General features: G+C 44.0%; 2 protein-coding genes across 7 annotated transcripts; one reads left to right on the top strand and one right to left on the bottom strand.

The window, feature by feature from the left end:
• Positions 1-871: 871 nt before the first annotated feature.
• Positions 872-5,482, bottom strand: ARMCX3 (armadillo repeat containing X-linked 3). Of its 5 annotated transcripts, none has more exons than XM_019716657.2 (5): positions 5,343-5,479; positions 5,189-5,229; positions 4,737-4,843; positions 4,391-4,451; positions 872-3,798 (listed from the first exon to the last, which is right to left on the bottom strand). In XM_019716657.2, exon 5 carries the CDS (start codon positions 3,653-3,655, stop codon positions 2,516-2,518), a length of 1,140 nt encoding a protein of 379 aa, XP_019572216.1. In that variant the 5' UTR covers positions 3,656-3,798; positions 4,391-4,451; positions 4,737-4,843; positions 5,189-5,229; positions 5,343-5,479; the 3' UTR covers positions 872-2,515. The 5 variants fall into 5 exon arrangements, with proteins under 5 accessions (XP_019572216.1, XP_019572218.1, XP_074180391.1 ...); XM_019716659.2 differs by having other exon boundaries at positions 4,737-4,823; XM_074324290.1 differs by having other exon boundaries at positions 5,189-5,210.
• Positions 5,483-10,410: 4,928 nt separating this feature from the next.
• LOC109437428 (armadillo repeat containing X-linked 6) lies at positions 10,411-13,311 on the top strand. 2 transcript variants are annotated; one of them, XR_012493549.1, is made up of 4 exons: positions 10,411-10,541; positions 10,826-10,917; positions 11,236-11,356; positions 11,661-11,798. XR_012493549.1 is itself a non-coding variant. In XM_019716646.2 (4 exons), exon 4 carries the CDS (start codon positions 11,806-11,808, stop codon positions 12,706-12,708), a length of 903 nt encoding a protein of 300 aa, XP_019572205.2. In that variant the 5' UTR covers positions 10,411-10,541; positions 10,826-10,917; positions 11,274-11,356; positions 11,661-11,805; the 3' UTR covers positions 12,709-13,311. The 2 variants fall into 2 exon arrangements, 1 of the variants encoding a protein (XP_019572205.2); XM_019716646.2 differs by having other exon boundaries at positions 11,274-11,356; positions 11,661-13,311.

The following is a 13,311-nucleotide window of genomic DNA, read 5'->3' as shown; positions in this document are numbered from 1 at the left end:
TTCAAGCTACATATCTGTGTCAGGGGACAAGTTTGTTCTCATTGTCTCTGTTTTCTCAAGCATCTCCAATGAATATTATTTAGGAGAAAAATAGAAAAAATTTAAATCAGGCTCTGAAAATGCATCTACAATGTTGTCTATTTTTATGTATGGAATATATAAGTATATATAGTAAATATATAGTAAAAGTGACTGGAAGTGTATATACTGTTTCAATTCTGTGCTTCTCTATCCAGCTGCCACAGTCCCTTACACAGTTCTTTTTGCAGCCCTCCACTTAAACACTGCACCTTCTCTCTGGGGAGCACATCCACTCCCACATCCTCAGTTATCATTATTTGCAGCTTTGTCTTCTCTGAGCCCCAGATTGATACACATGATAATGGGGTGTCTCCATCTGGATGTCACACAGGTACCTCAAACTCAATTTTAAATGGATTAGCCTTCCTCTCCCAAATCTTTTTCTCCTAGAGCAAGAAAAATGTTAGTTCCCTTTCCCCTCATCCCACCTTTAAAACTGGTGCCAAATGAGTCCCCAAATGTGCACGATTCAGTAGGGTCATCATACCTCACAACTTTAAGCCAAACAGTCCCTGGTTTGTTTGTTTGTTTTCTACTATAGAGAACATTAGAGTAAGTATATGGAAGCCTGGGGCTAAAACCACATCATAACTAAACAAAGGATTTTACACTTTCCTGGTCTCATATATGAAGCAGGACAGCACCTCCAAATGGACTTGGCGTATGTTGTGGGGCTGATGAGATAATCTCTGAGGAAACACTTTGAGTCCTTAGAAATAAGAAAACCTTATTCCTTTGAGAAATTATTTTAACAGATGCCCTGCAAGAATGACAGAACTCTACACAGTAGTCAATTAATAAATGCTAACTTTTATTGTTATGATGTATTAAATTACACTGACACATGGCAGAATGCCCCCAGCAAAATAAAGTCAACCAAAAATACTATAAACCCTGCATCCTAGGGAATTAAGGGTGTTCACTTTTCTTAATTAACTGCTATGTGCCAGAACATTCTAACTATTTTGCATGTATTACTTCACTTAATCCTCACGACAAGCCTCATCTTCACTCATCTATCATTTCAGAGAGGAAACTTCAACCCATCTCATTTTTAATCCATTTTTTTCCACTCAGTACATGCTCCAATCAATCACCTGCTTCATTACCAACACTTTCTTTTTTAAGAAAATTTTCAAAAATCAATATTCGTTTTAGATAAATAAGAACACATTGATGAATAAAAAGTAAACATGTAAAGATCACTAATTATCCATCCACCCAAAGATAATCACTGTTACTATTTGGGTGTCTGTAATTCAGTTTTTAGTGTCTACTTAAATATATGCTTCATTATTTAAAAAAATAAAATAAAATGGAATCATACTATGAGCACCACTATCTAACTTACCTTTCTCACTTAACAATGCACGATGAGTATCTTTTCTGGGCAACATGGATTTTAATCAACATATTTGTCATACACTGTGTGAACATTTCTTAATTTTTTTTACCAATCCAGTGTGCTAGACACTTGTGTCCAATTTTTACTACTTTAGACAGTGCTGGGATGAACAGCCTTGTAGATGGCCCTCCACAAAACTTGTGCTTCCAACAAGGCTTGACAGGGTCCACTTTGCCACACTCTCATGTACACTGCACAGTAGGTAAGAGGGAATTTTATGTGAATTCCAAGTATTCTTTCCAGTCAAAAACATTCAGTGGCTCTTGGTGTTCAGTGGGATAATATTCAAACAGCTCTCCACAAAGCGGTCTCACCCAGCTCTCCAAATTTATTTATTTCCATTCTTTACACTCCCACTCTAAGCAGACAAGTCTCCTCAGTGTCATAGGAAGAAAGTTCCTACCTCCATGCCTTTCCACACCAGCCACGCCTCACTCCCATCTCATGGAACTCCCTAATTCAAGACTCCTTTTAAATGGCCACTTCCTCCATGAATCTGTAGCTGACTACAGTATCCAAGAGAAGCCTTTGTTTCCTCTGTGCTCTGAGAAGGACCTTTTGACAATGAGTATACATTCCAGATATCCTCAGTTATTTTGTTTGTATTGTTTATCTCTCCAGCTAGATTATAAACAGAAGGACAAGGATGGTTTCTTTCTTTCTTCTTTCTTTTTTTCCCAGCATTAACACACAACTTTATTAATGATACACAAATGAAATCAATGCAAATGGAGGGAGGCTTACTTAGGACCAATTGGTTCACTGTCACTTATGCAGAAGAAATAGTAAAAATATTTCAATCTAGGTAGCGAGATAAAAAGCAACAAACATGTTTTCAGAACAGGTAGTGATATTCATTCATCCAGCTTAGACCTGAAGACCAACTCAGATAAATATCAGCATTGATGATACAATATGATATTCATTACTCAAGATTGGCAGCTGAAAGGATTCCTTTACCATATAAACAAGGTGGAAAAAAGGAATAGTTTACAATGCATGTTGCTTCTAGACTACAAAATCAAGAAGTTATTCCTGGCTCTTTGGAAACATATGCTCAGCCACTTTGGCCATAAATTTTCCAACTTTTACTTTCACCAAAAAATCATGGTGACTTTCTATCCCCAAAATCTTATCAGCACACACTTGAAATTCTTTTAAAAAGGAAAAAAGTGAACCTTCGCTGAATTGATTCTGAATAGGCTCATTTTCTTCCCATTTAAAATTGTCATTTATGTTCTCAAATATGACCAGAAGTTTCAGAATAACCTCTTTGTTCTCTTTCTTATTAAAGAGAGAACCCAATGAAGATGGTACTTGGGCCCTGAGCAGTTCTCTAGTCATAGCTGGATTTTCAGCCAAATTTGAAAGGAGTTTCAAAACCTGAAATTTGGTTTCTTCATTTCCCGCTGAAAATAAACGAAAAAAGTCTGAAATGGAATTAGCAAGCATGTGCTGATACTCATTAGTAACAGTCATATTCGTAAGCAATCTTAGTCCAGCCAGCTGCACAGATGAGTTCAAGCGAGAAGTAATTGTGTCATCACACACTTGATTCATGTATATTTTAAGCCTGCGCTGATTTTCAGCATTCACACTCAGGTTATTCAGGACAATTAAAGCCTTTTCCTTAACAATGGGATCCCGAGTATTGAGAATCTTTGCAACAATTGGGAGACCACCCAGATCACGAATAATATCTCTGTTAAATGCATAAGCAGCATTGTTACCCAGAGCAATTAAAGCTGCTTCAAGAATATAAGGCTTTTCAGACATCTCAACCAAGCAAAGAACTTTTTGCAGCTCTTGGGGGGACAAAATAGTATCATCTGAGTTGGGGGAAGCCCGTTTCTGAACAGCCCGACGAGCCCGGGTAGCCCTGGCCCTTGCCCTGGCCCTAGCTCTGGTCCCGGCTTCAGTCCCAATCCGGGCCCAAGGTGGGTACCATACTATACCCTTGTTCTCACTGTTGTCATCATCATCATCAGACCAGTCATTGTACCTGGCCCCAGGACAGCCTCCGACATCATCCACATCCCCAGGCCCACCCTCAGCCATTTTCTCTTTGTTCTGTTTTCTTCCCCGGGTCAGTCTATAAATGCAGTAGCAGGCACCAGCCCCAATCACCAGTCCCGCAGTCACCCAGCCTACTTTCCTGGCGTAGCCCATGCAATCGTCCCTGACAATAGCAGGGACCAAGGAACAGAGTAGTCACTCGAGCTAGGGAAGAGCTATGGGCCTGGGTGCAGGCCTGTGGAGGGTAATCGTCTTCAGCCACTTCAAGGTCACAATAGCTGATACTGGAGGTGAACCTAGGGGTGGAGGAAGGAAATGGGGTTTGAGTTTCTCTTCTCTTTGTGTTGCCCCACACAGGGAGTTGCACAGAGAGATAGGAGAGTAGTAAATGAGTACTTGATAGAAAATGTAGATTGTTGTCAAACTCTCTCTATCCCCCTCACTCCACCATCTACCTACCCTCTCCAGCCCACCCCCTCCCCAAACCTAGATAAAGGCAATGGAGTCCATAGTCTCTACTGGGGCCTCAGCCAATCCAACCTTGGGTGTCCCCAGGGAGTGGCAACTTTGCACTAACTTCTTCCAGACGGGCAGTTTGCCCCTTCTTCCCTCCCCTGGAGGTGTGCCACACCCAACAATCCTTGTGATCTGCAGAGACTAGAGCCAGCGAGAGCTGAGGGCTTGATGGACTGACTGTTCATTCCTTGCTTTCCTGATTCCCCATCTAGGTTGTCAGATTTTTTTCTTAACCTCTTAATGCCATCCAAAATATGCACAGGCCTGCCCCTTCCCTGTTAGGGAAATAAGGTAGGATTGGGTGAACCTGTCCAATCGCAGTGGATTTCCAACCCCTCCCCCATTCCAGGCAGCCCCCACGCCCACACCGACCTCTACTGGTCCCAGGAAACTTCCTCCCTTGCTTCAAGTGGTGCCACCTGCTACAGCAGACCTGCAGGATGACAGATCGAAAACATGAAGACTAAATGCTGTTGAGAGAGAAGGATTATGAACAAACTACCTGATAGGTTTCCCTTCTGTCATTCTCCCCCACCCCCATCCCCCCGACACACACACACACACACACACACACACACACACACATCGCACGCCATTTCGCCACAGTCCCAAGAGTAAGATAAACACACTCAGACTCAGACCTAACCTATATTATTCTCATCTCTGGTTTCTCCCCACCCCCACCACCGCCCCTTTTAGGGTCCCCAGATGGTCTTACCCTCAAATCGACCTTCACTGATCAGGGTTAATTTCCTTCCTCTTCACTTGCCTGGCGTAGTGCCGCAAACTATGGAAACACTGGCAACTGGGAGAGGATCGGACCCACTAAACACAGAGCCACGGTCAGGAAGACACAGCCACAGTCAGAAAGACTGGAAACAGCCGCTACCGAATGCTTGGTGGACGGACCGGTCCCCAGAACATGAAACTCTTTCCTAATTCGGAGGCCTGGCTGTCAAAGGTTTCCCACCCCTATTACCCTTCTCAGGGCTCTGCTGACACATCACGTTGCACGCCCCCTCCCCCATGTCCAGGCTTTCCCCGCCAGCACTGCCCTAGAGGACGGGGCCAACACCCAGGCCACAGCTCCCTTTCCGGATTACGGCCTCAGCTCGTAGCAGATTCCCACCTCCCGATTTCTGGGCTGCTCCTCAAACACCCCCTGCTCACCATTTCGCAGCATCAGAATGGGCTGCAGGCGGGACAGATGTCTTGGAAAGCCGGTAGCGAGTGGGAGAGACGACAGAGGCGCCTCAGGACCCGCGACGGTCTCCGCCCTACGCCCTCAAACACCCCCACCTTAAGGAATCTCCCAGGCACTGACCTGCAGGGATCCGGGACAGTTTCCTTCTCCTCCTCCTTCTTCCCTCTGCCTCAGGCTCGCTCGCCCTCAGGGCAATGGGGAGCTGGTACTCAGACGGGAACAACGACCAGAACAAGAAGGACTTCTGCACACGTCAGCTCTTGGTCACGTGAGAGCTACGTCATCCACCAACTCTGGTCCCCAATTTCCCCTCCCACCAGCAGTGCGGCAGAAGAGGACCCGCCCCCCTACATTCCCTCCCCCCTACCAGGCCTTGTTACTCTTTCTTTGCTAATTCCATCAACCCGTAGTTGTGTTTGCCTTCCTCCGATTACCGGAAAAGGAGAGAATCTTCCCCTGGGGCTACTGGCCACTTGCACTTTTTGAAAAATTGCCTCTTCCTTCCCTAGGCTCCTGGGACCTCAACCTCTCCTTCCACCTCCCCTCCTCCCAGCTTTTAATGTCTACCATGTCCTCTGAAATCTAGTCCCAGATTTGAAACGAGAAGGAAAAAAAAAGAAAGAAACATCAGAAAAGGAGACTTGGAGTATGAGTGTGGTTTTCACTTTTTAAATAGTTTTTTTGTTGTTATTTTTGTTCTGCCGTCTCCCGCCCCCAGCCTGCATTCTTTTTATGAGAAAAGAAATTACTATAAAGCTATTTTCATTTGAGAAAAGAAAAGTTGGAATTGGAGTGTTAATTTGGGTGGATGGCCTCCAAAAGTCCCACATTTTCTCATTTATGGGGAATGTTACACGCTTCACTCAAAGCAATCTTAATGTCTTTTTGGGCCTAGCACATAACACAACCCTGAATGCGCTAATCAGTGTGTCGGAGAATGTATAGATCTTCTAATTTAGGCCAGTCTTCTGAACAGGGAAGTCACAGACTTCCACTTACATCAGTTAGCAAGGAAGAGGCATGGAGCCCTCAGAAGCCAGTAACACAGAAAAGGTTGAGTAGAAACCACAACTACATAGTGGATATCTGTTGGCTAAGGAAGCATACATACTGACAAAGTGAGTGGCATACAAAGAACATTATGAAATATATTTGGGTACAAATAGAAAACATTATCTTTAAATGAAACAACTGTTAGAGAAACACTGAGACCAAGATAAAATTGGCTGAATTCGCATCTAGCAATTTAGTGCCAAACCATTTCACCAACAGTTTTGATGAACCCAGTGATTCACCTGTCAGCCACAACTGAACTTTTTTGTAGCGGGAAAAGTAATAAAATAATGTCAAAACATGAGGTCTACAGTGGGACATTCCCTAACAGCTTGGATATAAGTTTATTATCTGAGTATAACTTTAAATCCTGAGACAATGTGGGAGCTATTTAAGAGACTTGAAAATTTGGGAACAGACAAAACCCCAGTTAAATTCATATCAGTGTAATTTCTGGGAGGCAGTACTTAGAAATGACTGAAATTTAGTAAACAGAAACCAAATCAACTATATGATTCTGTGTTTAGAGAAAGAGCATGTGCAGTCAAGGGGGCTCATTTTAGCATAGGAATGTCTGAAAAAGAAAGTCAGAGGAAAGTGTTGGTAGTTCCACCCAAGCACTGTCTGGAGGAGAGGGAATGGAACATTTAGCTTTCCTTGGCAAAGCCATCACCATGATGTATAAGAGTACTTCAAGCTTCCTTAGCTGAAAGCCACTTCTTAAGGTGAACCCACATCCTTGCTCTGATTGCAGGCTCACCAAGCAACTTTCTGAAGTCCTGACTTCCAAAGTAGTAGCTTGCCTACAGGAAAAGAATGGACCGGTAAAACTGACAGAAACCTCCGATACCCCTGACAGATGTATTTCTCAGTGTAAATTATTCAGTTGTAACTCCTATTGAGAGTTAGCTTCCATTGTGGCCTACTTACAGGGAGAGAATGCAGAGATCCCATGGGTTTGGGCATCCAGATCTAGATTTATGTACACATCTCTGTGAATGGGGGTCTTTCCTTGACAGAGGCATCTGCCCTCAGCTTAAGACAAAATCGGGGGTTGATCATGCAGCAAGAGAACAAGACCCTGAACTGTAGATGCAACTTTGTGGAATTCTGTCAGGGGACCCAGGTAGCTTTTGCTTAGAAGACAACCTTGTGCATCACCATTTCAAAACTATACCTCTGTAATGTTTAATTAATTTGAAAATTACAACTAAGATATGCTGTGGCAAATAGGCCCCCAGCAACTCAGTCACAGCTGGACAGTGGGTTAATATCCAAGCTAAAGGGCTCCTGCAAATCATCAACAACATCTGAAACAGTTTAAATTCTCTCTGGGAAACGAAAGGAAGCCCACTTTACATTTTACATAACCCTGTCATCTTCCCCAGCGAGAGTGAGCATCATACCCAAAATAAACCAACTCAATACTCTCTTACTAAAATTTAAATCTTGAACAGTGATTAAAAAACAGACCTGAAAATCAGTAGAATTATGGCATCCTGAAGAGACTATCAAATCCTCCAACCTAGAGCCCTCTGAGCTGACCCTGGTCTTCAGGATCCCCTCATTGTTTAAGTTAACCAGGTTTGGTTTCTGTTGTTTGCAACCAAGCAAAATACACAAGACAAAAACAAATAACAAGGTACAAAAAATAATATAGGTTATTAAGATAACAATCTTCTATGGTCTATTTTTTCTCACCCTCTACAATTCCACCAGTGGTAGCATCTGCTGGTCCTTTTTTGTTTTCAAATACTTTATAAATTACACATCACATATGACCACATACTGATTTAAGCCAAAAGGTTCCTTTTGATAGTGGCTTCCCATAGTCTTTTGCATACTCAGGAACTTTTAACAAGCTTGTCTGAGGAATTGCTTAAGGATTTTCCTTTTTTGCTTTTGAAATGATATGTCAGGCAAATAACATACCCTTAAATAAATATTTGTCAGTGATATATAATGGAGAGCAAAGTGGATTTTAAATGCTAGTCCCCAGTGTCCTTGGTAAGAACTGTAGATCAAAAAGACAAAAAAAAAAAAAAAAGAGAGCGATTTGAAGGGTAATCTTTCCGATGGGGTTTAGGAAGTTTTAGAGAGAAAGAGAGTGGATTCAAACAGGAAAGGTCTGAAAGACTGGAAAATGGTGGTCAGGGTTTATACATTGGACCAATTATTATAGAAAATATACCAAAGGGGGGAGGTTATTTTATACTGGTAAAGAGAGGTTAAGAGTGGAGTTTTTGTCCTTGCTTTGTTAAGCTTTACATACTCCTTAGTTCTTTTTCATGGGTATATTCAAAACAAAAGCGACTTATATAAGTACTTATCAGCCAGAAATTGAATGATGGAAAGTTGAATCATCAAGTTCTGTTAGTACAGCTTCATAAACAGGATTCACTTATCTAAGATAATAAAATAAAGGGTGAGAAAAAGAACAGCATAAGGCAATGATGACAAAACAAATGAGGTAGGGGTTTAGAGAGATGGGGTACAATGGTTGAGCGAGTTTGGCCTATAAAAGTTTGAGGGAGGCCAGAAAGTTGTAACATGTTCTTGACAAGGCACTCTGGGATCCCTGGCTCACCTCTTTAAAGGGCCTCTCTGCCACAGGGGCCTCTCACACCAGGAGATTTCTGCTGGGGTATCATATTTCAATGTTCTAAGAAAGAGGCTGCCTGGTCTCTATTTAGAATATGACTCCCCAGCAGGGACAGCTGGATGTCTGGGGACTAACTTCTTCATACTTTGTCCCTGACTTCTGGTATTATTCTGAGGGGCTTGTATGGGTGGTGCAGTGAAATTGTAACAGAAGGCAGGGAATAAAGAGGACTCTTTCTCCTGGCAACTGCTTGGGATCCTTTAAACTGTGCTTTTTGTGAGGAAAAAATGACATGGATCTCACGCATGTTGCAGTGATTTCCAGACACCCACACTCTTTCACCACTGTCTGCATTAGAAGATGCTGAACACTAGCTGCTGTTATGGTGACACAGCACATGAATGACAGATACCGGAGATATCACACCAAGGTCATAATTAAATGAAAAGTCCATCTATTTAGTCTCATTTTCATCAATGGGATAATAGGGAATTCTCTAATTTCTAGATGATTTATGGGTTACACCAAGAAACTTCAGAATAGATTTTAAATAAAGACCTTTGAATGAAAAGCAGGCTGATCTGTGAGGTTACTAATTTGTTAAGTGCATCTGAAGATGTATGACTCATCTGAATTTGGGGTCTGCATAAAGCCTGTGCTTTGAAGCCAGAATGAAAGCCATCCAGTAGTCTTCTATGAAGATCTCAGTCTAATACTATGAGTTCAGCCAGGAAAAAGAAAGGGATAGTGGTTCACTTATCTAAAATGGTCATAATTAAAACACTGACCACCTCACTATAGGTTCATGTTATCCATCAATTTATAAACCATATTGAAAGCACTCTGGTTTTGTTTGTAATGATATGTTTTTAAATTTTAATATGCTGTTTGAAAGTTGCTATTTCCTGTGCAGTCAGAAGAAAGCATTTTCAATGAAGCACAAATTAACTTAACCAAATCAATGAGGCCTCCTTATTAACTGGGAAATCTTAGATAGATAGATAGATAGATAGATAGATAGATAGATAGATAGATAGATAGATATAGATGTAGATATATATGAATTATTTTTTCTCCCAGTGACATAGCTTTATTGTGTCTTTTATTACAAAATAATGTTGTTTTAGTAAATAAAAAATGAAGGGAGAAATAGAACATAAATGTATCAAAAATATTAATGAAAACCTCACTATTACTTGGGCTTCCTTTTCCGCCCCTCCCCCAGCAATTTTGATACAGAGACTGGATGTGGGAAGGGGTCAGTTTCAGAGCCAAGGAAAGGGTAAGACATTTTTCCAAGAAGTATAAGTAAACGGTAGACCCAGAAAAAGATACTGCCCCTTCCTGTAATTAGAGAAAGGCAAATTCAAACACAAGGGAGCCATGATCACTTCTGGTTTCTGCTATTGTTATAGAGGAAAAGAGTGACAGGGCCCAGTGTGATGGGGTGTGGGGGGGGAACCGGAGGTACGGGGCAGGCTGGCGCCTGCCGCACTGCTTATAGGAGTAGAAATTGGGGGCCAGAGCTCACTGGTGACGTGGTCGTCACGTGACCAAGAGCTGCCTAGAGCTGAAGTCCTGCTAGTCGCCTCTGTCTGGGTACCAGCCCCCTATTACTCTGCAGGCGAGTGAAGGAAGGAGAAAAGTAACCCCGGACCGTGCAGGTCGGTGGGAGCATGGGCTCTGCTTGGAGAGAGGTGGGGATGGGAGAGAGCCAAGAGCGCCACGATCCAGGTTCAGCCCAACTGGGGCTGTGTCCCTTTCTCACCTACTTTATAAATACCTCCCCCCCACCTCCACCCCCCCATGCACATTTGAGTAGAGAACTGGCGGACTTCGGGCGGGGGCTGAGGGGAGTGAATGGTAACTGAGACTCCGGGGAAAGAAAGGGTCCACAACCTTCGTGTCCCAAGTGCTGCTCCGTCTACTAAGCACTCCGTTCCTTCAGTCCCCTGTCTGCAGGTTTGAAGCTCTGTTGGCCCGTAGGTCGCTGTAAAAGTCGCGGCGAGGGAAAGAGCAAACTGCCTTGGGACCTTGCAGGTCAGTGTGAAGGTGGGATGGACTCTTGGGTGGGGGTGGCGGTGGGGGTGGTGGAGGAGAGAAGGCTGTGATCCTTGTCCGCCGGTCCGAGTCGCCCTCTCCCGGCCCCTTCTTTCTCCACATCCCCTCCCATTTCGGTGCAGGGAAAGGGGTGTGGCGGCCTTTGCTGGGGAAATGGCGGATGACGGGGCGGGGTGGGGGCGCGCTTTAGGAAAGTCGGAAGGTGTGAGAAATATTTTCAACTCAGAGGCTGAAAATTCTGAAAAGCAAACACTGGAAGCAGTGTTCTCAGTGCTGACCTATCCACGACACTTTCAGTTCACTGCCGGCTGTCTTTCCATCTGTCCTTCTGCCAGACTCTGTTCATCAGTCACCGTGGGAGGAGCTCTGACAACAGAAGACAAGGGAAGAAGAAGGAATTTACCTGACTTTGATAGAGGTTGGTGGGAGAAACTATGAATCTTAGGGGTGGGGGTGAGGTGGAGAAGGAGACTACATGAGGGTTAGCCTCTTCATGTCACCCGCCTGTCTATCATAGCACAGCCCTACCTCCTGCCTTCTCTGTGGGGCCTGGAAGAGAAATGGTGGATCCTGAGTACAGATAAAGGATGACAGAAAAGAACAAAGAAATAGTTTCCTAATAACCCAAGTCTGTCAATCAGAACTCAAACTCCACTCTGTCTTTCTGATGAAGCACAAACTCAGGCACAGCCCAAAGGCCTAATACTGTTGTTCACCCATAGATTCATCAAAAGAGAGCTACAGGAGCCTGGGAGAGGCTGAAGACGACTACCCTCCACCATTACACACCCTGGCCCTAAGATTCCTCTTAAACAGGTGGAGAAACACCTTCTCCCATCCTGCCTCAAGGCTGGCACGGACTTGAGCATGGGCCGGGCGCGGGAAGTGGGTTGGATGGCTGCAGGACTGATGATTGGGGCTGGTGCTTGCTACTGCATTTACAAACTAACCATAGGAAGAGATGACAGTGAGAAATTGGAGGAGGAGGAAGAGGAGTGGGACTACGAGGAGCTGGATGAGGAGGAGCCCGAAATTTGGTCTGACTTCACAACTGTGGCTCGGCCCTGGAGTGAGGATGGGGATTGGACTGAACCTGGGGCCCCCGGTGGCACTGAGGACAGGCCCGCAGGTGGGGGCAAGGCCAACCGAACACACCCAGTAACACAGCGTCCATTCCCCTATGAACATAAAAATACTTGGAGTGCTGAAAGCTTTAAAAATGTGATTTCTGTTTTTGGCTTCTCCAGGTGTCCGTTCATTCAGGGAAAAATGTCGTTTGTTCAGCCCAAGGATGCCGGTTTTTCATTTAGCCACAATATCAATAGTCATTTGGCCAGCCTCTCCATTGTCGGAAACACGATCCCCATTCGTGTCCCCGCTGTTAAGGAGAAGGCTTTATGTGCCCTGGATAACGTGAATGCCAGTGTGGAAAATCAGGGCCAGATTAAGATGTACATCAGCGAAGTGTGTCAGGGGACTGTGTCACATTGCTGCAACTCATTTCTGCAGCAGGCCGGATTAAATTTGTTAATAAGCATGACAGTTATTAATAACATGCTTGCCAAGTCCGTTTCAGACTTGAAGTTGTTTTCTTTGATATCAGAGGGAAGTGGCCGTGCTGAGGTTCAGGTTTTGCAACCGTTGATGGGTTTGTCTGAAAAGCCAGTCTTGGCAGGAGAATTGCCGGGTGCCCAAATGCTGCTCTCATTCACGTCCCTCTTTATCAGGAACAGAAACAGACAGGCTCCCCTGGACACCCTGGCCTCTTAAATGGCCATCTCGCACAGAATGGGACTGAGTCTGCCTAAAACTCGTTTGGTGAACACACAACTTGTGTTCTCATTCAAAGACTCTGCAGTGGGTGCTACAGAAGATCCATTCTTAGCCGATCATCACATCATGGGGGGCAAGTTACACTTGCTAAATCGAGGACCACACTCTTATTGGCCAGGCAGGGGTTCCCACAGAGCTTTGAGTAACTTCTTGGTTTTGCAGTCTGCGGGCAATGCACATTGTAAATTACTCCCTTCTTCCTGTGGTAAAGGGCTCATTTCAGCTGCCAGCCTTGGATAAAGAACATCATATTATAGCATCACGAAGGATGCCTTGCTTGTGGTGGTGTCCCTGTCCAAGCTGCACCATTTTGTGGAGACTAGACATGTATGGGAGCTTGTGCTGAAAATGCATTTCTTGCTGCATAGGTTGAATTCTTTTTCACTTACTCTTCCCTCTACACGAGCTGATGGATGGTGACCCTATTCATCAAAAAAGTACACTACCCTTCTATGTGCTGTACTGACAACCTCATTCACCCAAGTCTACATTTGTGTGTATTATCAATAAACTTTTGTGCTTTGATTGGCAAAAACAAGA

The sequence above is a fragment of the Rhinolophus sinicus genome, chromosome X (genome assembly GCF_036562045.2).
Source record: "Rhinolophus sinicus isolate RSC01 chromosome X, ASM3656204v1, whole genome shotgun sequence".
NCBI classification, from domain to species: Eukaryota; Metazoa; Chordata; class Mammalia; order Chiroptera; family Rhinolophidae; genus Rhinolophus; species Rhinolophus sinicus.
This window is presented reverse-complemented; position numbering and strand designations above follow the sequence as displayed.

Excerpts from the sequence above, each read along its gene's own strand:
- ARMCX3 (XM_019716656.2), bottom strand. The coding sequence starts at position 3,655 with ATGGGCTACGCCAGGAAAGTAGGCTGGGTGACTGCGGGACTGGTGATT.
- LOC109437428 (XM_019716646.2), top strand. The coding sequence starts at position 11,806 with ATGGGCCGGGCGCGGGAAGTGGGTTGGATGGCTGCAGGACTGATGATT.